A 24,457-nucleotide genomic window follows, 5' to 3' on the forward strand; every position below is an offset into this window, starting at 1 on the left:
GCTAAATATGGATGATAAGAATAAAATAAGTTTCCCTCAGCGTAAACATCACATACTGTATTTTCAATTTCAACAAAGAGCTGGAACAAGCTGAGACCCAATATGAAACATAAGTGAGGCTATTCTGCACAGGTCAAATTTTAATGATATAAAAAACAGTAAATAATCGATATTCCCTCCTTCAACCCATCAGGACTTCCATGGAGCTGTGTGGACCCACCATGGCTGACAGTAGGGGCTCTCTATGCCGGGTGAAGCAGCTTCCCTGTCACAGCGCCCCCCTCTGTCGCCTGCAGGCCAGCGCACACCACTTGCACAACCTCCCCCACCTGGCCCACCAGCCGTGGGTCAACCACCTGACCCCGGCCAACGTCTCCAGCCCGGCCGTCACAATCCGACATCGGGTGAATGGAGCAACGTCGGCAGGCTGCGGCAGCCCGGATTGTGCGGCCCCCAGGCTGGGAGAGGAGGCGCCGCTGGCCCGGGGTGTCTCCATGGGGAAGGTGCTGGTGACGGGGGGAGGAGGGTACTTTGGCTTCCGGCTGGGGAGGGAGCTGGTCCTCCAGGGGATGTCGGTGATCCTGCTGGACATGAACAAGCCCCCCTGTGATGTCCCTGATGGAGCCGTCTTCTATCAGGTAGGGGGGAGTGTAAATGGGCATGATCTCTATTTTTCCCCTGGATTTCACATTCAACAATAACTATACACCCACACTAAATGATTCAGTACAAGTCCAGACTCAATTACAGTCAAATAAAAATAGGATATGCTGTGAAACATACACTAAGATACAATACAGTATGATATGCTAATCATATAGGAGATCATTAATATTTACTCATCACATCTTTCTTAGAATCCTTCAAGGAAACAGGGAAGAATCTCACTTATATTTCCGTTTTAAAATCTTGTTTATAAGCTGTAACAGTTTTTAATATGACTCTAGACATAACAAGCCCTTTTAGCCATTTCCTCTGGTAAATTCATTTTAATATTTAACTTTGCAAATGATGATAACTCAAATGGAAATCAACGCATATTCTTTCCGTCATTTTAAATGTAAAAAAATATATATTTTCTCTTGTGGTTCTAATTGTTCACAGCAACACGGTTTGTTTTTACTTCCAGGTTTAATTGACATAAAATACACAGTACAGTAGTTTACAGTGTTCAACACAGACTTGAAAATCAACTCTAGCGTTTCCTTGCATCAGCCGGCGTTGGTGTGTCTCCCTGGTTAGTCTGCGTTCCGGCTGGAAACAGACACAGGTGAGTGATCCGACTCGGAGCGCCAGCTGCTGACTGAGTCACAGAGGGTGGAGACATGATTCGGGTTTCACCTGCAGGCCCCATGCCACACTCACCTTAATTGTCCTTTCCCTTCACTGGAGAGTTATTCTCATCACCACATGGAAACTGCAAAGCTCCCGACCTGTCTGCTGCTTCTGTTTGTCACTGTGGAAATCAAAGACTTCTACTCCTGCTTGCAGATCAGTTGTTGTTGATGAACTGCAGGTAATTCTTCTTCTGTCTTTGTTACAGAGTGACATCAGAGACTATCCCTCCCTTTACAAAGTGTGTGAAGGTGTCGACTGTATATTCCACACAGCGTCTTATGGCATGTCCGGTCCAGAACAGGTGACTTCCCCTCAGAACTTGTCAGCTTCTTCTTACACTTAATCGTTCAAACGAAAGTAAACAAATAAGAATCTTTCATGGAATAATAAAGTGCTGCCGGTTTGACTGCGGGAATAATTCACTGAAGCTGTAATTAAAAAAGAAAAGCCCAATGTCTATTCGCTATCAAACATAGCTTATTTCTGTTATAGACCACACCTTCTTCTCTCTCGTCCAAACTAGGCATTATCTGTACATTACCCACAATGCAAACTATTTCCCTGATGTCTAGAGAGTGGCTAATGCATCTTCGACCCACTTCTTTCTAACTCCAGATTTTACATTTCCTCTTCCTCGAACCTGTAGTTTTTATCGTCAGCCGACAGGTGGATTCGATTTGTGCAGCTCAAGACACAGGAGGCTTCAATCCACCTTTTTTCACTTCAATGTCGTGCTCCTCAAAACCTTGAATGTTTAGATTTTGTGTGAAAAAAGTGAAAAAGTGTGAAAAAAATTAAGTGAGAGGGACGAACGTCCCTGAAGCCCTCTGTGCTTTGCTAATTCTCGATGAAATCAATCCCACCTATATACAAAAAGTCTTTTGTGCTTTTTGAATTTTAAATTTAGTTTCTTAAGATAACAAGTATCATGCAAATGTGACGGTTACACAACTGGTTCCTTGTTCTCTCCCCCATCCGACACAACCTATCATGGCAGATAGATGAGATGGTCGCAGAGTTTCCTTCTCTTGGAGGTATCTTCCTGTTAAATGGGAGTTTTTCTCTCCCCACAGTCGCAGAGTGTCATGTTAATGCATCCTCAAAGGAAAGTTCTGTTAGCGAGAAGTAACTCTGTCTTCCTTTATGTCTCCAGCTGAAGAAAGAGCAGGTGGAGTCAGTCAACGTTGGAGGAACTAATAATGTTATCAATGGTAGGATCACCAACACCTGCCACTTCATATATATGGCAATAAATCTACCCAGTGATTTCTGAACATAATTTAGACACTAAACATATTCATCCATATTCTGTCATAACCTGATTCCAATGCAAATCATGGGCAAAATACACAGTTCTCTTTATGTATTCCAACAATTATCTGAACTCATAATAAGGCTTCAACACTCAAATGGTCCAATTATTGTTTTTGTATGTATATAAATCAGTTTTCTTAATTAATTTATTTTACTCTTCATACCCTTGATGTAAAGATATATTTCTATAGCAGCGTTACGTGTATATTGTTGGTACAGTGTGGTTTGTTCTCTCTCAGTGTGTAAGGAGAGGAGCATTCCCCGGCTGGTGTACACCAGTACCATCAACGTGGTGTTTGCTGGGAAGCCAATTGAGGATGGTGATGAGGAGTCGGTGCCGTATGTGGCCCCCGACGTGGTCGGTGAAAATGAAACAGGATCAAGTTAATCTAAAAAGTGGCCTCCGCTGATGTAAAGAGGGGGGTTCACTGTTTCTCTCTGTTCCAGCACATTGACCACTACTCCAGGACTAAAGCCATCGCAGAGCAGATGGTGCTCTCAGCCAATGGATGCTCCCTGAAAGGTGGGAAACCATCAGGTATTCCCTCTATTGAGTGCCAGGACCCTTATGATCATGATGCACAATGGATTATAACTCACAGCATCAGAGAGGAAACCACCTGAGCCTGTCTTTGCTAAAACTATAATTATTGATGCTGACCACTGTCAAGATTTTGGCCTAATTTCCCTCCACTGTTGATATTACCTCATGTTTCAGAAGATTTCATAATCTTTTGTTGAATTTTATTTTTCTGTCCTGTGAAGGTGGTGGGCTTCTACAGACCTGTGTCCTGCGACCCTGTGGCATTTATGGACCGGAGGAGAGGAGACACCTCCACAGAGTGATGGTGAGGGACTCAAACAAAACCTGCCTTTATTGTGTACTGATATAAAGATGAATTCCTTTTGCGTTGGAGCTGGGGAAAAAAATACAGATCTTGTGTGAGTGTCTGAAGCCTCCCTGGTCCAGCCTGAAATGTTTACATTATTGATAAAGCTCTCGGGCGTCTAGTTACAACCACATTTCTTTCCAGTCTTCCCTGTACCTGGCAGAGGTGTCTGGGTTTATTGTCGGCCAATGTTTCGATTCCAAAATTTCTTTGGACAAAATACTGACCCCAACATGCTTACATAGTGGCAGCCAAAAAACAAAAAAAGCAAAATGTTGAAAAAAGCCCCATCTGCTCCAATATTGAATGTGTTCTTCCTTGACCCAAACCACCTCCTTACACCAAGTTCATATGATAATCTGCACACTAGTTTGTGTGTAATCCTGCTGAATAACAGACAAATAAACACATATGAAAACATACCAAAAAAAAGACATTAAGCCATGATGGAATTATGATGAAAGGAAATAAAACGGGAGTAATGTGGCTTGTGAAAACTCACCAGAAACAAGCAACACAAGAAAATCTGTCTGTCTAATTAATTGCTCCCACTCACTTCACTCAGGTGAACGTGGAGCGTCGGCTGTTCAGTTTCCGCTTCGGGGACCCACAGGCCAGGATGAACTGGGTCCACGTGGACAACCTGGTGCTGGCCCACACGCTGGCAGCCGAGGCCCTCACACTGAAGAGGAGCTGTGTTGCTGTGAGTGTCATCGTCCACCGCCGGACAAACAACCAACACGTTCATGTGACCGGGAAACTTTGAACTCACAAAGAATTACTCCTTAAAAAAGTTCATCTCATCCCTTTGTCACCTGAAAACATGTCAAACTTAAGTGAATGACGCCACATGAAAGATGAGTAGTGGTGTTTTTTCTTGTACTAGAACGGAGAACAACAATGGTGTCAACTATACAATCACTTTCATGCAATCTTTTGTTTTTAACTCATTCATTTCTGGTCCTGTGCAGAGTGGACAGGCCTATTTCATCAATGACGGAGTCTCAGTGAACCTGTTTGAGTGGCTGACACCTTTGGTGAGTTAAAGGAGGAGGATACTGATCCTCTGTGTTTTCATTATCGTCCACATAATCACTGCTCCTGGAAATACTCACTGGAACACTAAATGTTTATTCATCCGCAGCTGAAAGTAGTCCCCATCAAATAGTAATGATTGCTACAAAACTACAGTGATCAGCTGTTTTTAGAACATTCCTGGTAACATGCTAGGCAGCCAAATATTTTGTTAAGATGAACATTTCCGTATCAGTGGATATTGGTAATTATCACGATAAACGATAAAACACCATTATTTATTTTTAGTTTAAAGACAGATTTTTTCTCCCAAGTGAAGTTTGAAGGTTAACCCCCCCCCCCCCCCTTAATGGGCAGAGAATGTAACTTGCTGAACAGTACATTGAAACTTTGTTAATGAAAATGATATTGTGATAATGACTGATATTCTGTTATTGCCAAGCACTTCTTTGCTGGGGTCTTAACACTGTATTTGTTCATCTATGAAAACTTCTATTTTACATTTACAGTTTCCTTGAAATTGACTTCCCTTTATCTTTTATGTTGTTTCTTTTGCAGTTTGAAAAGCTGGGCTACAGCAGACCATTGATAAATCTGCCAGTTTCACTGGTCTACTCAGCAGGTAGCTCATCTCTTCCTCAAACCTGTGCTTCTTGTAGCTTGTACTCACACAAAATTCTAAAAGTTTTTAAAGTAACTAACTCCATATGTTTCTCCACCATTTCCAGCCATCCTGGTGGAATACTTGCATGTAGTTCTGGGGCCGGTGATAAAAGTACCTCTCCTCTTTACCAGAAGTGAGGTAATGATGGAGATCCTGCCTTTTCTGCTCAAGAGCGTTTGTGTGTGTTTTTATCCTCTCTCTCTTTCTCTCTCGCTCTCTCTCTTTGTGTGTGTGTGTGTGTGTGTGTGCTGTCTTCATTGTGTGCCCCTGGGTGAACTGTTTGAGATACATTATAGATGATGAAGATGTGACTCTGAGCTGCACATTGTTGAGCTGAACATATGCACGTGTGCCTAAAATAAAGTGTGTGTCTTGTGTGCTGCAGATTAGGTTACCTGCTCAAGAATCAGTAGATTCTTGTTTAAGTCTCTCGGATGAGTACTTTCCTATCAGCCCCTATCCCCCCCCCCCCTCCTTGTCTGCTGCAGCCTCTTATAAACTATGAAAAACCAAAGTGAGCGCTGAGTGGATCGAAACTAGATTTAGCAGATAAGAACATTTCGAAGTGGTCATGGTCACTGGAATCCCTCAAAGAGCATTAGCTGGTCTGTAGCACTGTTAGAAGACATGATGATTACACTGCATCAGACTGAGGGTTAACAATGCATCTTAAGGAGCCGCCGTCGGGGCCTGTAGGCTCCTCATGAATGTGTGATGAGGCAGAAACCAAAGCTGAGTGCCGTGGGCCTTCACCTGGAGATCCTCCTCTCAGACAGCTGCTGGCTGGAGGATCGATGGTTTTCCGGTGAATAAAACATAAACTGCTGCGGGTCAGAACAGGAAGTTCAAGAACACGTATACAGGAAGTGACCTCAGTACAGGGGCTGTTTCCAAGGTGAGCCGCGGTCGGGCAAACCTCTCGGCTGGGTCTTGAATGATCCTGGCAACTCTCAGGTTCTACCGTCGTGTGACAGCACACGTAGTTTCACATGTCACACTAAAATGTAAACAGCACGGAGAGCGGCACCAAGGTTCACTACTCAATTAACTTGGTAGTGATCGATACTCTTAATGAGAAGTCTGGTTATTGATATTATCAACAAACCCCATAAAAACATAAAAACAAACATTCTATCTATCTATCTATCTATCTATCTATCTATCTATCTATCTATCTATCTATCTATCTATCTATCTATCTATCTCTCTATCTATCTATCTATCTATCTCTCTCTATATCTATCGATCTCTCTCTATATCTATCTATCTATCTATCATCTATCTATCTATCTATCTATCTATCTATCTATCTATCTATCTATCTATCTATCTATCTATCTATCTATCTATCTATCTATCAATCTATCTCTCTATCTCTCTCTATCTATCTATCTATCTATCTATCTATTATCTAAACTTCTCTGCGGCTGAGGTACAACTTATGATAAACACCTCATCTACCACTGTAGGTGAGGACCATTGCTGTGAGCCACACCTTCAAGATTGACAAAGCCCACCGGGAGCTGGGTTACTGTCCGAAGCCGTACAGCCTGGAGGACTCCGTGGAGCTGTACCTGAAGTCCCAGCATCGGCGCTCCAGCTCACCTCTCCTCCACCTCTCCTGGAGCTCGCAGCTGCCCCGGCCCCTTGTGCTACTGCTGCTGCTGCTGGGTTTCACTCTGATGCTGCTGGCGTGGTCCTGCTTACTCAATCAGAGCTGAACTGGCAATGCTGCACTGGACATTATGTGTATTCTCAACATAGATGCAGTAAAATATGCCCTAGAATAATTTTCAGAATGTCCACTTATGTAATTTTATTTGAATTAAGTCAGTAAACTATCTCTTCCACCTTTTAGATGTCGGTATGTGCGAGTGTCTGATTAAAAATGATGATCCTTCAGACTGCTGCAAAGTGTTGATCCTGAGTTGTGTTGTCTTCGGTTTAGGTAACTATGATTTCATTAAAAAGAGAAAATTTGATTTACAAACTTTACTTTGTTTATTGAGTGTATTTACATAATATACGTTTTGATTCTATGATAAAAATCTGTTGAGATTTGTGCATCTTTAGAGTGTGATTGATTATTAGGGCCTGAGCTCTGACAGGCACTGACAGACAGTGACGCCCTATTATTATTTATTTTTTTCAGGCAAATAAATTGGCTTTTTGAGGACTTTAACATGTCTTACCAAAATTTGCAGAAAATTAGAAAGTGGTGAAAATGTACGTATTCTGGAAGAATTTACAACAGGCGTGGAAAAATGGCTCAACGTGCCCCCTGAGTCGCCCTGAACGTGTTCACATTGACTCAAAGATCGATTTTCATCACACGGTGTGACCATGGCGTGTTGCAAAGTTTGATAACACGCCAATAAAACACAATGTTCTGTATCGCGGACATACATGGACCATGTATCCTTTGATCCTGAGCCGTGAACAAACAACTCAACTCCATGGAATCTTTATGTTTGCAGACGGTGACGTCCCTCTCTCGCTCTCTCTCTCTCTCTCTCTGTCTCTCTCTCTCTGTCTCTCTCTCTCTATCTGTTATTTTGTAACATTTTTAGAAATAAAAGCATTGATAATGAATGACAATGAGCATTTTGCATTTATAATGTGCAACGTGTTCTACGACTGAAGTTCTGCTGATATATAAAATAATTTTGGTCTTTGGTTGAAAATCCAAATATTTGACATATATGAAGAGCTGGGCAACTCAGTCCTGAATGTTTGAGGATATGTCTGTGTCTGTGATCTAAAGATGTTTGAGGATGTGTCTGTGATAAAGTTATGAGTTTTTGTGCTTATTCTACCAAAAGGGGGCGCATTTGCATCGGTAATGATTCAGCGGTTATGTGTAATCGATATTTGCTGTTTTCACGTAAGTGCGTAGAAACGACACTCCGCTGATTCTACATAATCTAAATGAGAATGATCCACAAAAAGATTTAAAACCAAAAAAGCTGGCAGCGGTGGGATTCGAACCCACGCCATCGAAATGACTGGAGCCTAAATCCAGCGCCTTAGACCACTCGGCCACGCTACCGCTAAGAAATGAAACACGGTGTGTTCTAAATTTATACCTAATGTCGTTCCATTTCTTGTGGGAAAGAAGGCATTAAATGCTAAATTATGTATCTTAAGTTTACCTTATTTTATGGCTTAAGTGCCTGGGGGCTGTTGTTTTCTTATTAGGGACGGAGCACTGCAGGCAGGACTCTAATTGTAAGGATTATTATTATTCAGGCAATTCATTAATTGATTAATTGGCTTTTGTGGGCTGTAACCTGCTCAAATTCTTCTTAAATGTGCAGAAAATTTAAATTGATAGATGTGTGTTGGCACTGATGATAATTATTATAAAACCTCTTCTCAGTTAAATCAAATGCCGATAATACTCGTTTGCCATTGTGTTTTCTTTTGAGTTTTCTTCAATACAGAGCCACCATAGCAATATATTCATTTCACAATCACAATACGATTTCTTCTTGTCATGACGATTTTATTATTACATTTGTACATGATGCTTGGTCTCAGACCTCTACATCTGCTTATGTAAGACTGTGTGTGTGTGTGGACATGTTTATGGCCTGCCCCTTTAGGTGAGCAGGGTATGCAATCCCCTTGTCTGCAGGTTTAATGGATTTGGAGTCTGGTTGAGAGCAGTGTGGTGAAATCTCAGTTGTGTAAACCCGAATTACAAGAGACAAAGCCCCATTAATTGTTTGTTGGACCACAAGGGGACAGGGTACGAGAGAAAATACTTTCAGAACAGTTGTGTATTTGTTTTTTCTACCTCACCCTGCCACATGCAGAAACTCGTTTTTATATGGTATGACTATGGCAGAACAGGTTGAAACATCTCAGTGATATTATCTATGTGTTGTTGTAAGAGACTGGAGGAGAAACACAACAGGCTCCTGCATCAGTGCTTTTACTAGATAGTTGCAAGCAAAATCATGTTAGTCTTCATTGAGGACACCTCTTAGTATACAGTGTTGCATTCTGCAGCAGTATACAGATATAGTTCACAGCTTCAGAGAAAAACATCAGCGACATCACATCACAGGGAAAATGCGAGTGATATATGAAAAATACAGTTTTGTCACTATGGGTCTCAGCAGTATAAGATGTGTCACTTTAAATTCAGTCAACAACAGCTGGGGTCTGGGGGAAAAAAACGATTTTTCAAACATGAGAGAATGTTCCCATGATATCTATGCCAACCTTTTTGATTTAGACAGAATAGGTTTTAAGAAAAATCAGCTATAAATGTCTTTCTGCTGTTAGTGATGATCTGCTGCTCCACGTCAAGAGAACTGCATTTTCCACGCCGTCAGAATGATTACAAACATTTTCTTTTGCACCTCAGATTACATTAAATTTAACTTTCACTCAGACTCAACAATCTGCTCTGAGTATGTATCGGTAAAGAAAATAAATAACATTTCATGTCCTCTATACATCATGTGTAAAAATAAATAAAACAGAAAGTGGGATTCAGTCATAACAAGTGCATGGCTGGTTATGTGTTCTACTGGTATACAAACTGTATTCCACTGATATTTCTCTTGTGACTTTCTAATGACCTTCAACCACTAAACTTACAGAAACCAACTTGCACTAGCTGTTAAGCTAATTGTCATAAACTCCAGAGTCTTTAGCTGTTACACAGTTTTTCATCCTATTACAAACATTCCAACATTTCAGTTTACATAAGTCTTATATAACAACTACGTCCCTGTCTTTATTCAACGCAAACAATATTCAATGTGTGTGTTTCTCTCCCACAGACCAAATGATCACGTGGTCACAGGGTTGGCATTCTATTTACACTGAATACTGCTGTAGGTGGATATGATACTTATTGAATTAGCCAAGGATCAGTTAGTACGAGTTAATCTAACTATAAATATTACAATATACAATAATATATTTTACTATCTAGTTTTGTTGTTGATCTTTGGAATGAATTATTGCATCAAATCAAACAGCTGCTTTACGCAACAAATTTTTTTTAACACTTCATTTCTGTAAGGACGGAATAAAAGTAACAGTGCTGACTAACATAAATATAAGTGCGGCGACATGACAGGAGATAAGAGGATTGTAGCGTGTCTGAGACGCACTGTGCTTATTGCATCGCAGCCCCTGGATAACATCATTATAAAGCCAGCTCAAAGTTTCAAAGAGAGACAAACCACCTCCATCCCCGTGTCCCTGGATGAGGATTAATGCAATCACGAGGCAGAATCATGGGAAACAACGTCCCTGTCTGCGCGTCTGTTCTCGCTGAGGTCCTCTTTGGTCTTGTGGATGCAGCTGAAGATCTCCTTGAAGAGAGCCTTGTACTCCGGCTGCTGGCCATCCTCCACGACCACGCTCAGACCAGACAGAGCCGCTGAGCTCGAAAGGCGGCGCCGCGTCCGGATGCTTCCGAAGGGACTCAGGGACGTCTGGACGGCTTTACTGCTGAGTCCGACTGTCGCCTGGTGGCATCGTTTCAGCAGTTCATCATATTTCACCTAGAAAACAAAGTTCGATTTAAATCTTAACAGTATTCTAGGGAAAGAAGTTTCAGATTAAAATGGCCCTTTAGTAGATATCAAACAACTATTTTCTTCTTGATAGTACACATACTTAAATTGCATTATATGCGCTATGAATACCTGCAGGGCGCTGTACTGTGCATCCACCTCATTGAGCAGAGAGATGCCCCTCTCTTTCACCGCCTCTGCTCGACGTATACACAGCAGATCGTGACCGCGTCGGATCTCGTCTGGATTCGAGGATCTCAAACCGGTGTCGCTGTTACACCTCTGTCGCCTGTATCGTCTCTGCTCCTCGTCCTTTTCTACCTTCTCCTCGGCGTCACTCTGCACTGGGCTGGGCTTTTCCTCTGAGGCAAAGAATACTGTATCAGGCAACAGAAGCTGGTCTGGCCTTCTGACACTGGAGGAAATGGGGGGGACATAGAGGCATACATTCAGGAATAGGAGAGGTTATACACTTGATAGTGGCAGATAAAAGTTGCAAAATCGGCCGAAGGTCATAAAACAGTGCCAAGGTAATTAAATTTGAATACAGTCCTGTATCAATTCAGTCCTGACCTTTTGGCACAGTCAGCTCGCCACAGAAGCCGCAGCTGTTCCACTTCGGCCTCCAGCTCCTTCTGCCGGGTCCAGCAGCCCGACAGCAGAGACAGCCGCTGCTCCAGATCTACGTTCTCACTGGCGGTCAACTCGCTCTCCTGCTCTGCAGCCTCCCTGCGGCTCCGCTCTGCAGCTATCTGGGCCCGAAGGGTCTGGACGGAGCGCTGCAGGGACGCTTTCTCCTCCTCCGCGTTCTGGCGTCTGTCCTGGTCGTAGAAAGAGTCCTGCGGTACCCAGAGTCCGCCCACACGCAGACTCTCAGGGGATAGGTGCCTGATTCAGGGGGAAATTATATTTCACATTAAAAATATTTTAAGTAGGATGTTAAAAGATATGAATTTATGATGGGATAATTTAGTCTTCATTTCAAAAATCCCTTAGTTAGACTTTTTATATTAATGAATGGTATTTTATCACAATCACCAAGATAAAGAAAGTAAAAAACAGACAAAACCTTTCATGTTGTAAGTCATACAGCTCTTTGAGACAGGAAACACTCTGAGCTCCGAGGTTGCGTCGCTGCTCCGACACCTCTCTCTTGTTCCTCTCCGCCTGGGCGGCCTTGAGCCCGTCCACCTGGGTCTGCAAGTCCTCCATGAGGCTCTGGAGCCCGTCAATGGTCTCTGTTAGACTGCAGTGGAAAGGAGAGAATACATGATGCCACACCGAAGCTCTGCATATATGTTGAGACTTCAAGACTAAATCATCGTTTTTCCTTTCATTGCTAACTGATCAACTGACCTGTGGATCTTCTGCTGGGCCAGGCGGCTGTCCTGCACTAGTCTCCGGTTGCCTTGCTCCAGATCCCTGGCGGCCACGTCCAGCTGCTCATACACTTTGGCATGCTGGTCGTTCACCTGACGCAGCAGGTCCACCTGCTTGGTCAGGTACTGGTCCACAAGAGAAGGAAGCGTCAAAGATTTAGCTCGATTGAAATCTGCAGGGTTGTTGTGTTGATATCTTCTCTAAATGACTTGTTTGTACCAAAATGGATTGTATTCATTTCCGAATTTAAAGAGTCTGGTTCCAGACTTCTTCGATGTGGGGATTGAATTAAGCATATTTTGAAGTATTGAATAATGGTTTATAGTTAAATAATGAATTGAAAACTTATTCTACGACGATAGAAATACCTTAGTAGAATCATTACGGGTCGAATCCTCAAACATTTTAACATCAGTCACTTGCTTATCAAATGTAAGGTTATTTAAAATCTTTAAAACTACCCACTAAAAAAGAAAGGTCATTTACTCATTTTTTTATTTAGGTGTAAATCGCTGACTGAGGCATTTAAAGTAAAAGTCTTAGGGTTAAATGCCACTGATCATGTGAATAAAGGGCATGCCGAGTTCGGGACATCAACTAAATTGCTTTTCTCTGGTGGAGATCAATGCAACCACTGCTCTGGTGCGTTTGTAAGTGTGCTCCGACAGAAGCTCAGCGCTGTGTCGCATTCCAGTGATCAGGTGTGAGCGCGGCTTTGAGACGGTCATTAGCAGCGAGAGTAAGACCAGCAGCGGACACAGCCTGAGAATGAAGGTCAGAGGGATGTATGGGGATTACCATATCAACCTCAACAAATCCTGAAGCCACCGGCCCACTCACCGCCGAAAACAAATTAAGGCTCTTATCATCATTGACCCGCTGAATGCGACGCACTCAGATTCAAATAGATCAGCACTGGAATTCCCTGCCGAAATTAAACACATGGGCCCTGACATATAAAGGCAAGATGGGGTTTATTCATGAGCTCTGACCGACAACCCACATGCAAACCAAGAACTGAGCTCTACTGCTTGAAAGATGGACATACCTCTGCAGGTAAAGTGTTCAGAACAGTGCACATAAAACTGTAATGTCTGTTCTGTATTTTGACATATTTAGCCCGGTGACTGGTTGCACTCGAACAAATGAGAGAAAAACTGAAAGCTTAACTAGAATGGCACTCAGCCCACCGCATACCTCCGGCAAGGCCCAATCAAGCTGCAGCAAACTGTACATATCAGTTCCCTAAACGGGCCGGTTTGTTTCACCAAGATCCATGAATGAGTACCTGGGAAAATAATGAAAATGTTGAAAAAAGCCCTCTGTTTAAAAAAAGTTTACAAAAATTATAATCTGGATCTGCCCCCTGATCTTGATCCACACCAAAATTTACTGGGTTCTTCCCCAACCCATATCGCATTTGTCCAGTTAAAGAGACAGTTTAAGGCAATTAAACGTGTTCCTATAATTAGGTAGATGCACAATATGCAGCCTACCACTGGTTTACTGGGTTGGACTAGTGAGGATTAGCTCCTATTTAAAGAGAAATTCACACGTACACATCTCTTCCAGATCCGGGAGTAATATAACATTAGCACCTGTTAATATTATGGCTTCGCTCACATGCTGCCCCCAGCCCTCTGATTACTTCCTCCCTAACATGTATCACCTCTATCTCCTGCAGCTGCTCCTGGTTGGTGGAGTACATCTGCTGGAGGGCCTGTTCCAGCTCATGGTTCTGGTCGAGGAGGGTTTTCCCCAGCTCTGCTGCCAAATGGAGATCTGTCAGAGCACAGAAGGAACAAAATGTAAACATGGGAAACTGTTTTATTGGCCAAACTCAGGCAGCTGAAAGAAGATGGTGTGCTAAATGAATATACACAGGCTTTCAGTGGTGCAGCCCTCACTCACACACTAACACACAACTCATTGTCTCATGCTATTGCTATTTGGTCACAGAGGATACCTTGAGATCTTCTTGTGACCCTCACTCCCACTATACCTTCTGGATTTTGTTTCTCCGAGGTGACATACATTATTTCTAATGTGGTAGTACAAAGTTTATATTTTGTCCTTGTTTCTTTGTCGTCTCATGATTGATGAAACTTGCGTGCTATCTTTTAGTAAAAGTGTTCCCTCCTTTGTGTTCTGGTCAGCAGCACGAACACTTTTTGAACTGCAAGTTAACCAGAAAACAATCCACAGAGGAACAGTGACAGCCTCAGGAAATCCTGGATACACAGAGCTCTCAGGATGTCTCAGCTCTAACCCCATAACCTGCATGAGTCTCTACGTACTTCATCAGTGTAAAGCTAAAGAGCATGAAGAAGTAGCACTGAGTTTAGGTTTAAAGGTACTTTTACTGTACTTGAATATTTTTGCCAGTTAATACTTCAACTCCACTACATTTGACATGGTAGTTACTGTGTTACTAGTTACATCATTCTTCTAAATTGGCAGGGCAATTAAACAACATCAATAATTATTGCAATGTAACTTGAAAGAAACTTGAAAGAAGACATTTGTCATGCTAATTATAGATATTGAATGATATGAATCTTGGCTTTATTGCAAACAGTCTAACAAATTTTTAAGAAATAATAATTTATCATCATGATAATTATCGATTAAACAATGGGAAATATACAATATTATAAATAAAATTCCCCATAAACTTGTTTTTTCACGTAATGTGGCCATGACACAATGCAGATTATTACTCATTTATATTATTATGATTAATAAATAATAATAATGTTACACTTATCGTGATAATTATCGATATCGACTGATGTGAAAATGTTTATCTTGATAAAACTTATGGCCAAATCACCCAGTCCTAGTGAGGACTCGTCAGATCAATCACATTACTAGTTGATAAAAGTTGTTACAGCCTTTTGTTCTGCTGATCTGAGAAAGAAAAAGACGAGAGAAACGTCGGAGGCAACATCACACATGTGTGTGTTGCAGAACTTTGTGTGTTGTGTCGTGGACTCCTTCACTGACAATCTCCAGTGCAATAAAACAAGTTTCCACACAGGATGATGATGATGGTGATGAAGAAGAAGATGATGATGATGGAGGTGATGATGATGACATGCTTTCCTCTGCAGCCTGTGTGAGTGATGGACAGGGCGCGTCCACGCAGCTCTTACCGTGCTCCAGGTCCTGCGGGTGGTGCCAGGACTCACCGTTCCCCTCAAACTCTTCCTCCATCATCCTGTCCGTCAACATGTTGGAGCCGCGGCTGGGGGAGAGGGAGGACCCCGCATGACCTGGACCCGGCGCCCCGGCGTGTGTGTGTCGGTCAGCGGAGCAGCTCGGCCGCCGCACTCCGCCTCGGGTCGAGCAGGAAGATGAACTGCATCCTCCCGTTGTGAGAGCAGCGTTAAGCCCTCACTCCCTCCAGCAACGTGGCAAATATCTAATACACCACAACATCCGGTAGATGGCAGTTAAACCAAAGAAGAATATTTGTATTATATTTTTAATTAACCGTGAAATAGTTATCAAATGTATCCGGTTTAACTTGTATCACCGTTTACGGATAAAACTGACAACAAGAAAGAACCGATAGATCTTTTTTTTAACATTTGTTTTGGTTCTCGTAACTTCCTGCTTTCTTTTGACAGACATAACCCATCAGCGAATCACAAAGCGGCAAACGCAATGAGGAAATAACACCCCGGGCCAATCGGGTGTTTTGTTTGCCCGTCTCCAAGTCCCGTCCCCCGGCAGCACAGAGGCTCAAAGTCGAGTTTGACAGGTTTGACATGTTTGACTCCCTTAACTCGTGTTCTACATTCTCGAAACTCCCATTTAGTCTCAAACACCATACTACTGGAAGACGCTAAACCCTCCAGACGCACCAGCTCTGCAGTTTTCATTGAAATGCACAACTTGTCCTGCGGAAACCAGCGATGCTACACAACTCCAGTGTGAAGTAGACATATCCTGGTTGTTTGATTGTCTTGTCTCTCCATGGCCGTGCAGGAGAACCCGGCCGCGGGGGCTTACTCCGGGACAATGGGCAGAGTCCGGCGCCTGATCATCACCCTCGGGCTCAATCCCGTAGCTCTGGCTTATGCCATGACCACCCTGGGATCCACCATGATCAACAGCATATTCAGCTTCTACTATGTCAAACTCTTCCTCAACAAGTATAAGATCTCAGAGGGAGCGTTCCAGCAGTCGCAGGTGAGTGGAGCTTTCAAAGAACCTGCCTGCTGGTACTTATGCTATTGATTAAGCTGCTGATGAGGTCATAAGACTGATCAAAATATCTGACAATGATTGGAAATGGATAGTGCGACTCTGCAGAGGCTGAGATGACATATTTATAATTGTTTGCTGTGTCGTCTGAGCCACTGCCTGAAGCAAACTTCATAAGATTCAAGATTTTTATTGTCAAATGCACAACAATAACATTAAGCAGTCGCTTCTAATGAAATGCTTGAGTCACAGGCTCTCTTCTAGCAATGCTCAAGTAATTACAACCCCCCAAAAAATACAATAGAAATAGTATAAAATAGAATATCAAAATTTAAAATAGAAATTAAAATATATGTATCTAAATATATATATTTACAGATGAAGAGAGAAGTAAAACAACAATAGTGCAATCTGTGAAATAGTGCAAATATGCAAATATGCCACGTGCTGGTTTGGCGGCGTTTTTGCAGTTCTGAGGAATTTAAAAGTCTTATGGCCTGGGGGAAGAAACTGTCTCTGAGCCTGATGGTCCGGTACCATCGGCCAGACGGCAGCAGGCAAAAATGTTTATGGCTGGGGTGAAAGGGGTCTTTAATAATCCGGTTGGTCTGTAATAATCCGGTTTCGATGGAACACAGCAAATATCTGGTATCATTGAAAATAGCTGCTGCTGTTGTTTAACTCACATTTTTAAACATCATCTTATTGAACCTCCTCTCCACAGGTGATGTACATGGTTTGGAATGCGATCAATGACCCTCTGTTTGGCTACCTGCAAGACAACTCCCGGGTGGCCTTCTGCTCTCAGCGCCGCCTCTCCATCCTGTACGGAGCTCCCTTCTACTCCCTGTCTTTCCTCATAGCCTGGTTCCCGTGGCGGGCCTACGCCCCTAACGACTGGTTGAGCGGCCTCCATTTGATGGTGGCGCTGTGTGTGTTTGACGCCATGCTGACCTTTGTGCTGCTGGCACATAGTGCGTTGTTTGCAGAGATTTCCAGCCACCATCAGACTCGGCTAAGACTCATAAAGTACAACCAGGTAAGGACTGTTATAAGTCCAACCGCTGAATTCAGCTTTCTTCTGTGGGTCCCCTTGCTAACATGACACAAACTCTCCTTGCATGTTGCCTTCCCTCTCTATAACTCTGCAGGTGGCCTCTCTCATTGGCTCCTCCAGTGTCCTTTTCTGTGGTTTGCTGTCCAATAACATGGAGGACTATACAGCCTTCCAAGCCTTCACGGTGTTCATCGCTGTCATAAGCTGTGGCTTCATGCTCTATACAGGCATCCACATTGAGAGCCGCTTCGAAAACAAATGCTCTAAACCCGTAGACCCTGGGTGTGATGACCAGACGTCCAAGAAGTCAGTGTTTTCTGTGTCACCGCAAACGACATTGATCTGGCAAATCCTGGTCAATCGAGACTTTCAGGTTTTTGTGATCATGAACTTTTTCCAGGTTTTCATGTTGGCTTTCTTCAACAACTTTACCATGATATTTGCTGAGCACCTGATTCCTCCAGATGTGCTTCCACCTCTGGCCAAGAGCATCATGTACGGAGCGGGATTCATCTGTCCACAGGTATTGTGCCAACAAAAAATATCTTAATAAAATAATCATTTATCTAATTTTCCTACAACACTGAGGGATAGAAAAATTCAACTTGTAACTTCAGGTGTCACAAACCAAGGTGATGACAACTGTGTCCCAGCCATCTTCATAATTTTTAAGTGTCCCCTTGGAAACTTCAACTTCTGTTGTGTTGTCTGTATTTGGTTGTGTCGTTAGTATTTGTGCGGGTCAAATAGATGAAGCTGCTTTCTCTATTTGCTTGTGTTGTGTCTATTTATATGTGTTGTCTGTGTGTTCTTGCATACTATTCCTTGTCTTCCTCCCAGTTGTTGGTATTGAGCTGTCAGAGTCTGCTGCATGGCCTGGGCTATTACAAGATCATCCTCTTCACCTTCTACCTGGAGGCTGCAATGGCGGCTATCATGCTAATGCTCGGTCCTCAGCACTACTATTTTCTGGCCTTTTTCCTCACTATTAACATGTAAGCAGTTAATAGACCTTGTGACATTCTTAAAGTTCATTAATCACTGTATATAATCACTGCACTGTCGCCCTCCTCTTCCATGCAGGGTCATGGTTCAGGCTTCCTTCAGTCTTTTCGGTCTGCCTTTGGCTGACATCATCGACACAGACCTGCAGAGGCACAACCGCAGGTAACCAAAAACCAACCGACGTGCACAATGAGGCCCTTTAGCCCTCGCATGCAGATATATAATGTTTGCTGTAGCGATGTCTGAACCTTTGTGTTTTTCAATATTCGATGAATAAGGTAGCATTAAGCATATCCTGCTTTTCCAGCTGGGGCTAAATAAATGGGCAATAAATTAAACAAATATGTATTTTCTGTTGTTATTGATAGTCAAACAAACTCCGATTATTTGATGATTTTTTTATGTCATGATTCCCCCCCCCCCCCCCCCCACAATTCTACAGTTCCCCACTCTCCTCAATGGTGTTTGGGACGAATGCTCTGTTCACCAAGCCGGGTCAGTCTCTAGCCCCGATGATAGTGCTCTACGTCCTCAACCAGTTTGGCTATGAACAGCTGAAGGAAGAAGGAGGGAATCCGAATCCAAGGTACAGACACTCACCTGCGTCTTCTTGCTTTAAAGATACAAATTTGACCTGAAACTATAACTAAAATCTTGTTCTCTCCAGCGCCCTGGCGAGCCTGCACAATGTGATGTTCTACCTGGTGTGTCTGGTGCCAATGTGCGTCGCTTGTGCTCAGGTCCTGGCTTGGAAGCCGTTTTCCATCCGCAACAGTCACACAGTAGAAGCAAAGTACATTGACAGCTAATGTTTCAGAGGTGGCCGATTTCTTTAGCTGGGATTTGGGTGGAATTCTTTATTGTTGAGTGACTGATCAAGAAGAAATTAATTTCCAAATTATTGAATATTTGAGAGAATCCAGGGTGGGTTTGATGCACTTTATCGATATAAACTGTACTCTGCAAATGCACACTTGTAAACTATCTCTGTCGCTCACCGGCACCAACTACATACATATAAAACACCAAAAAAAAAGAAAGGATGAAATAATAATCTATGTAAGGAGAAGCCTTACTTCCTCTGTGACTTCCAAGAGAAAGACAGTTTCCCTCCATTTATGGCATAGAATGGAGTTAGATTATAAATGATCATTATTTGAATCTGAATGATTTGTATGTGGTTACTACTGTATACCATAAGCCCACTGACACTCCTTTCATTAGTAATTAATGTACTGTCTCATCCGCAAAAATAACTGGATAGCTGGACCAAACTATAGACATCCAACATTTAAGTTTACCTCAGGTTCATTTAATTTGAAGAGTGAATAATATGTCTCTCTGCCTCTCTCTGCCTCCTCTCCTTCATTAGAGGAGGCAGAGAGAGGCACATTTCCCATTTTCAGTCTTTGTATGAACTTGTAATAAATATGGTACAAGTTATGCACCTTTTTTAAAATGATAAGCGTCACGATTGCTGTGCTGTAGATGACGAGGAGGACGAATGAAGAATACAGAAGAATGTGCCATGTCATGGTTTTAACATGTCCTGAAAGCAAAATGAAAGTTGTCGGTGATTCATCTTAATCAAGCATACACACATCTGAGTGTAACTTTCAAAGGTCTTCTCTTACGTGTCACTGTGAGAGCCGTACCCAGCCCTACATGCTGTGAGCCGGTTACTGGGGATCCAGACCTCTGTGCAGCACAGTAGTAGATCCCGCTGTCATTAATATTAAGTGGCTTGATGCCTAGAGATGCGCCCTCCAGGCTGTATTTGGGTGAAATCAGCTTGAGAGGAAAGTGGGAGTTTTCTTTGAAAACAAACCACTTATAATTAAAGCTGTTGGCTGAGCTGTGAGGACTGATGGTACATATGTCACGGACATGACATTGAATGTTATTAGCCGTGAGCAGAGCAGAGGCAAACATCATAGCTTTAACTCCAGCCCAGCCCAAATCAACTGGACAATGTGACATGTATTTACATCTGTATTTCAGATGTTCAGTTTACAGTAGACAGTAATGAAGGAGAGGAGGCAGAGAAGGGAAGATTTACCTCAGCTTGTTTGGTTGGACGGTAAAAAACCTCAGTTTTAAAAACTTCACCTCGGCCTTTTTAAGGAATGCATAACTAATGTTATCTGGATGGATCTAGATTCTTTCTGTTGGTATTTGTAATCAAAAGAAATGGATGAGCAGAATGTGTTTTCTACCTGTACATTTGTTATTGTTAGATTTTTTTTTAATGAACCACTTGCTTTTTATGCTTTTTGAACATAGTGTCTTCGGAGCTACATTCAATATACATTCTTCTGTAATATGCCTTTCTGTGTGCCTTTTGAACTTGCTATGTTCACGCTAAATCTTTGGTTTGGTTTCCATTATTTTTGATAAAATGTATTTCTACTATAAGCTGAAAGTGAACATGATTTATTGTTTTACATGTTTGCAAGTCGGTGAGATGTATTTTGTGTCAAAAAGGTGAATGTTTGAATAATTTTGATATAAAGGGATATTTTCAAAAAGTTGCTTAAATCCAGGGAATCTTACTGTACTGTTCCTTCTTTGCCCTGTGAAGTTTGTGCAAACAGCTTTTTAGATTTATATTCATGCACACTTGCTCTTCTGAACAACTTATCCTGACAATCTGAATGTGTCCTACTTCTTATTCCATATCACTTACAGTACCATTCCCTTTTGAATGTCTCCCCCCCACCAGCCAGCGCCTTGTGAAAACAATATCTCCAGAACCCGTTGAGCGAATTTTATTCAGATTTGATACAAAACATTCACTTTGACTCAAAGATCAAAGGTTAATGTCACAGTGATCTTTTTGTTCTCGTGACCATGACATATCAGGAACGGCGGTCAAAGGTGAAGGACACTGTGTCCTCATTAATACATTATCTGAAGAACACATCGAGAGAATCTTTTCAAATTTGGCACAAATCTTATCTTTGATTCAAGGATTTAATGAGTTGGTGTTCAAAGGTCACAGTAACCTCATATGAATTTGTAAAAAAAAATAAATGATGGTGACTGAAACTGCACTGGTTTCCAGAAGGCATACAACTGTAGTGCTGTTTTACCCTTAAAATGGGTTATTATCCTAAATGTATGTAAGACAGATTTTCCTGGTCATCACAGGTAAACACTGACCTAGTTTTGAGAAGAAATGTTTGAATGTGTTACAAAATGCAGAACTATAAATGCCGTCAGAACACATCTAAAACTTAAAAATCGGAGAGGAGAGGAACAGTGTCTTTGTTGAGGTGTGTTTATCTAATTTCATAAAAAACAAAGCTACCCGGCATTGAAACCAACTTGCATCCTCTGCTGATGTGTCAATATCCTCAGTCACATGAGTGTCCTCCTGCTAGGTGTTGCGTGGTTGTGGAAATCTTCTCTGATGATGGTCTGACTCTGTCATTCAAAACACTTGACCAACTCAGTTGATATTTTGATAGATGTCATCAGCTGAGATGTTGATTTCAGGACTTGCTGGCTGAAATGAATTAATATCATATGCAAATAAACACTTAAAAATTGTGTTTTCAAATTGGCAGGAAATATGCTGCAACACAAGTTACACAGAACTTTCCCACGTACGTTACCCAATCCACCTATTGACAAATTCTAACCCCAACATTCTGCAACTAGACTTACCTCAGCTTGTAAACCGTTTTCTCCTGAAGCGTTTTCACTTTTGTCCAAGTCCATTCTGTTGTTCATTTCTTGCAGCACACTGCGGAATCTTGTTTTTTTAGTTGATTCTTTTTGCTTGAAAAGAGAAGTAGACATTTATTTCAGTACATAGATATTCAGAGATTTGTTTTTCTGTTTTTAATTTCAAAGAATAGCGAGTCAAAAGCTGCTCTGTCAGTTGTAGTGTTGTAAGACCGGACTTAACGGAGGCCTTGGCTCCTTTTCCTCTTTTTGCTTCTCTTGGCTTAAACAGTTAACACATCAAACACATATTAAAACAGAACATCATACACTCATCTACAACCTTGTCAATTTTGCCCATCCTTTTGCAGCAGCTCATGTTGCAACCATGCTAGAAAAGAGAGGCAGGGGTTAATTTCACATCAGCACATTTTCAGTCTTTGCATGAACTTGTAATAAATATGGTATAAGTTATGCACCTTTTTTAAAATGATAAGCGTCACGATTGCTGTGCTGTAGATGACGAGGAGGACGAATGAAGAATACAGAAGAATGTGCCATGTCATGGTTTTAACATGTCCTGAAAGCAAAATGAAAGTTGTCGGTGATTCATCTTAATCAAGCATACACACATCTGAGTGTAACTTTCAAAGGTCTTCTCTTACGTGTCACTGTGAGAGCCGTACCCAGCCCTACACGCTGTGAGCCGGTTACTGGGGATCCAGACCTCTGTGCAGCACAGTAGTAGATCCCGCTGTCATTAATATTAAGTGGCTTGATGCCTAGAGATGCGCCCTCCAGGCTGTATTTGGGTGAAATCAGCTTTAGGGGAAAGTGGAAGTTTTCTTTGAAAACAAACCACTTATAATTAAAGCTGTTGGCTGAGCTGTGAGGACTGATGGTACAAGGCAGAACAACCTGTTGTCCTGTTTTCCTCCAGATCTCTCTCTGTCGCTGTTTTAAGCTGATTTCCGTTTTCTCCCAGCTGTCTGGAAAGAGAGACATTTATTAGATGCAAATTCACTTTTTAAATCCCCCAGAATGTCCTAAACTAACCACACCGAACACCAGCTATGATGTCTAATTCGTATTGTTAATGTAGAATAATAAGAATTAGAATGACTCAGTAGAGCTAGTACCTCTGCCGAGGCCCAACACTCCCCTGAAATTCAATCAAGACATACAAAATTTCACACACTCAGATATCAGTCCCTTTTGAATGCCAAATTTTTGTAATCAAGATCCATTCATTATTCTTTGACAAAACTGTGAAAATGTTGAAAAACTTTGAAAATGTTGTAACGTTAAAGAAACTGGAAACAGTAATGAGCCCCCCGATCCAAATCAGTAACACAATTTGATGGGTTCTTCCCAGACCCATAAACCACATGCTTCCATAAAGTTTCAGTTGTTTCAGAGTAATTCTGCTGACAATGAAACAAACAAAACCTCCAAAAAAATTACATAAAGTCCGGACAGAAACTAATTTTACCTGTTAGCAGCAGGTGAGTGAGCATGAGGGAAAAGCAAAGCAGCCAGTCCATGTCTGTAGCTTGAAAACTTGTGGGTGATCTCATGATTCCTTGTGTGATGTTTTGTCTAAAGGGCTGACAACATGGGAAGTGAGTAAGCAGCAATTTCTCAACACTTGGTTCCTACTTTTGCACTGTGCATGTGAGCTTTGGGCTTTTAGAAACATGTCACGTGATTTAATAGTAATATGATTTTATTATGGCTCAATCAAGGGACCAATTCAGGATACATTTTGGAACACGTAGGTTCTACAATCATTTGTATTTGCACCATAAATGAAAGGAGGACAATACACAGCATGTGGTCTAAAATAGTCCGTAAGGAGCCATTCAGAGACAGTTTCTCGTTGTATGCTTTGCAATAAATGGAAAATTTGCAATGTAAAGAGATGGTCAGAAAACCGTGTTTTGAGTAGGGGGAACAATGAGAGCTAGAACGCCAATCACTGGAAAGTAAACCTCCACAAAGGCCCAGCAGTCCCCTTTAAATGCAGTCAAGCTGCACCAAATTGCAAACACTCACAGATTTTTTCCCCCATCAGGATATTATTCCCTTGGGAAAGGTGAAATATGCCTGATCTCCTGGCTCGGCTCCCTGAGCGGCACTCAAATGTAATAGCTTCTTCCTCTGTAATTTTTTTTGCATTAAGTGCATCCACTATTGATACTTTACAAATTTTCCTTATAAATCTCACATAATCGTTTAAAAACAAAAAAGATTCAAAATTCACATAATTTGCAGAATAAAGAATATTATTTTACTTAAAAGTATTTCCGTCACAGCTGGCAGTGTTATACCTGTTGTTTTTATACGTTAGAAG

General features: G+C 41.9%; 4 protein-coding genes and 1 non-coding gene across 6 annotated transcripts; 2 read left to right on the plus strand and 3 right to left on the minus strand.

The window, feature by feature from the left end:
• The first annotated feature begins 200 nt into the window (after positions 1-200).
• sdr42e2 (short chain dehydrogenase/reductase family 42E, member 2) lies at positions 201-7,415 on the plus strand. Its single transcript, XM_062408608.1, has 11 exons — positions 201-638; positions 1,544-1,639; positions 2,492-2,549; positions 2,892-3,010; positions 3,100-3,175; positions 3,418-3,500; positions 4,108-4,245; positions 4,514-4,579; positions 5,136-5,199; positions 5,306-5,379; positions 6,711-7,415. The coding sequence occupies exons 1-11, from the start codon at positions 201-203 to the stop codon at positions 6,960-6,962; spliced, it is 1,464 nt and encodes a 487-aa protein (XP_062264592.1). The 3' UTR covers positions 6,963-7,415.
• Positions 7,416-8,208: 793 nt separating this feature from the next.
• On the minus strand, positions 8,209-8,290 carry trnal-uag (transfer RNA leucine (anticodon UAG)). The gene has a single exon. It is a non-coding gene; the product is annotated as a tRNA-Leu (tRNA).
• An 874-nt stretch (positions 8,291-9,164) lies between these two features.
• On the minus strand, positions 9,165-15,726 carry cdr2a (cerebellar degeneration-related protein 2a). The gene is made up of 7 exons (XM_062409027.1): positions 15,317-15,726; positions 13,831-13,943; positions 12,138-12,286; positions 11,851-12,027; positions 11,355-11,669; positions 10,914-11,196; positions 9,165-10,769 (listed from the first exon to the last, which is right to left on the minus strand). Exons 1-7 carry the CDS (start codon positions 15,393-15,395, stop codon positions 10,485-10,487), a joined length of 1,401 nt encoding a protein of 466 aa, XP_062265011.1. The 5' UTR covers positions 15,396-15,726; the 3' UTR covers positions 9,165-10,484.
• Positions 15,727-15,878: 152 nt separating this feature from the next.
• On the plus strand, positions 15,879-19,766 carry mfsd13al (major facilitator superfamily domain containing 13a-like). Of its 2 annotated transcripts, XM_062408424.1 has the most exons (8): positions 15,879-15,927; positions 16,155-16,358; positions 17,098-17,412; positions 17,525-17,953; positions 18,271-18,425; positions 18,514-18,597; positions 18,878-19,021; positions 19,103-19,766. In XM_062408424.1, the coding sequence occupies exons 2-8, from the start codon at positions 16,188-16,190 to the stop codon at positions 19,242-19,244; spliced, it is 1,440 nt and encodes a 479-aa protein (XP_062264408.1). In that variant the 5' UTR covers positions 15,879-15,927; positions 16,155-16,187; the 3' UTR covers positions 19,245-19,766. The 2 variants fall into 2 exon arrangements, with proteins under 2 accessions (XP_062264408.1, XP_062264407.1); XM_062408423.1 differs by having other exon boundaries at positions 15,900-16,358.
• A 1,427-nt stretch (positions 19,767-21,193) lies between these two features.
• Positions 21,194-23,706, minus strand: si:ch211-139g16.8 (uncharacterized). The gene is made up of 6 exons (XM_062408425.1): positions 23,597-23,706; positions 22,770-23,093; positions 22,584-22,684; positions 22,448-22,495; positions 22,105-22,218; positions 21,194-21,943 (listed from the first exon to the last, which is right to left on the minus strand). Exons 1-6 carry the CDS (start codon positions 23,679-23,681, stop codon positions 21,887-21,889), a joined length of 729 nt encoding a protein of 242 aa, XP_062264409.1. The 5' UTR covers positions 23,682-23,706; the 3' UTR covers positions 21,194-21,886.
• Between the last annotated feature and the right edge of the window lie 751 nt (positions 23,707-24,457).

The sequence above is a fragment of the Platichthys flesus genome, chromosome 16 (assembly GCF_949316205.1).
Source record: "Platichthys flesus chromosome 16, fPlaFle2.1, whole genome shotgun sequence".
NCBI classification, from domain to species: Eukaryota; Metazoa; Chordata; class Actinopteri; order Pleuronectiformes; family Pleuronectidae; genus Platichthys; species Platichthys flesus.

What these genes read in the sequence shown, in the direction of transcription:
- cdr2a (XM_062409027.1), bottom strand. Translation starts at nt 15,395, where the DNA reads ATGTTGACGGACAGGATGATGGAGGAAGAGTTTGAGGGGAACGGTGAG. An exon ending in CCCGCAGGACCTGGAGCACG is followed by an intron (nt 13,944 to 15,316) that starts GTAAGAGCTGCG and finishes GTGCTCTGACAG; the next exon opens with ATCTCCATTTGGCAGCAGAG. An exon ending in TATGACTTACAACATGAAAG is followed by an intron (nt 11,670 to 11,850) that starts GTTTTGTCTGTT and finishes CCCCTGAATCAG; the next exon opens with GCACCTATCCCCTGAGAGTC.
- mfsd13al (XM_062408423.1), top strand. Translation starts at nt 16,143, where the DNA reads ATGGCCGTGCAGGAGAACCCGGCCGCGGGGGCTTACTCCGGGACAATG. An exon ending in GAGCGTTCCAGCAGTCGCAG is followed by an intron (nt 16,359 to 17,097) that starts GTGAGTGGAGCT and finishes TCCTCTCCACAG; the next exon opens with GTGATGTACATGGTTTGGAA. An exon ending in GACTCATAAAGTACAACCAG is followed by an intron (nt 17,413 to 17,524) that starts GTAAGGACTGTT and finishes ATAACTCTGCAG; the next exon opens with GTGGCCTCTCTCATTGGCTC.
- si:ch211-139g16.8 (XM_062408425.1), bottom strand. Translation starts at nt 23,681, where the DNA reads ATGAGATCACCCACAAGTTTTCAAGCTACAGACATGGACTGGCTGCTT. An exon ending in GGATGGGCAAAATTGACAAG is followed by an intron (nt 22,219 to 22,447) that starts GTTGTAGATGAG and finishes TCTCTTTTCAAG; the next exon opens with CAAAAAGAATCAACTAAAAA. An exon ending in AAAACGGTTTACAAGCTGAG is followed by an intron (nt 21,944 to 22,104) that starts GTAAGTCTAGTT and finishes AATTCATTTCAG; the next exon opens with CCAGCAAGTCCTGAAATCAA.
- sdr42e2 (XM_062408608.1), top strand. Translation starts at nt 201, where the DNA reads ATGGAGCTGTGTGGACCCACCATGGCTGACAGTAGGGGCTCTCTATGC. An exon ending in AACTAATAATGTTATCAATG is followed by an intron (nt 2,550 to 2,891) that starts GTAGGATCACCA and finishes GTTCTCTCTCAG; the next exon opens with TGTGTAAGGAGAGGAGCATT. An exon ending in TTGAGTGGCTGACACCTTTG is followed by an intron (nt 4,580 to 5,135) that starts GTGAGTTAAAGG and finishes TTTCTTTTGCAG; the next exon opens with TTTGAAAAGCTGGGCTACAG.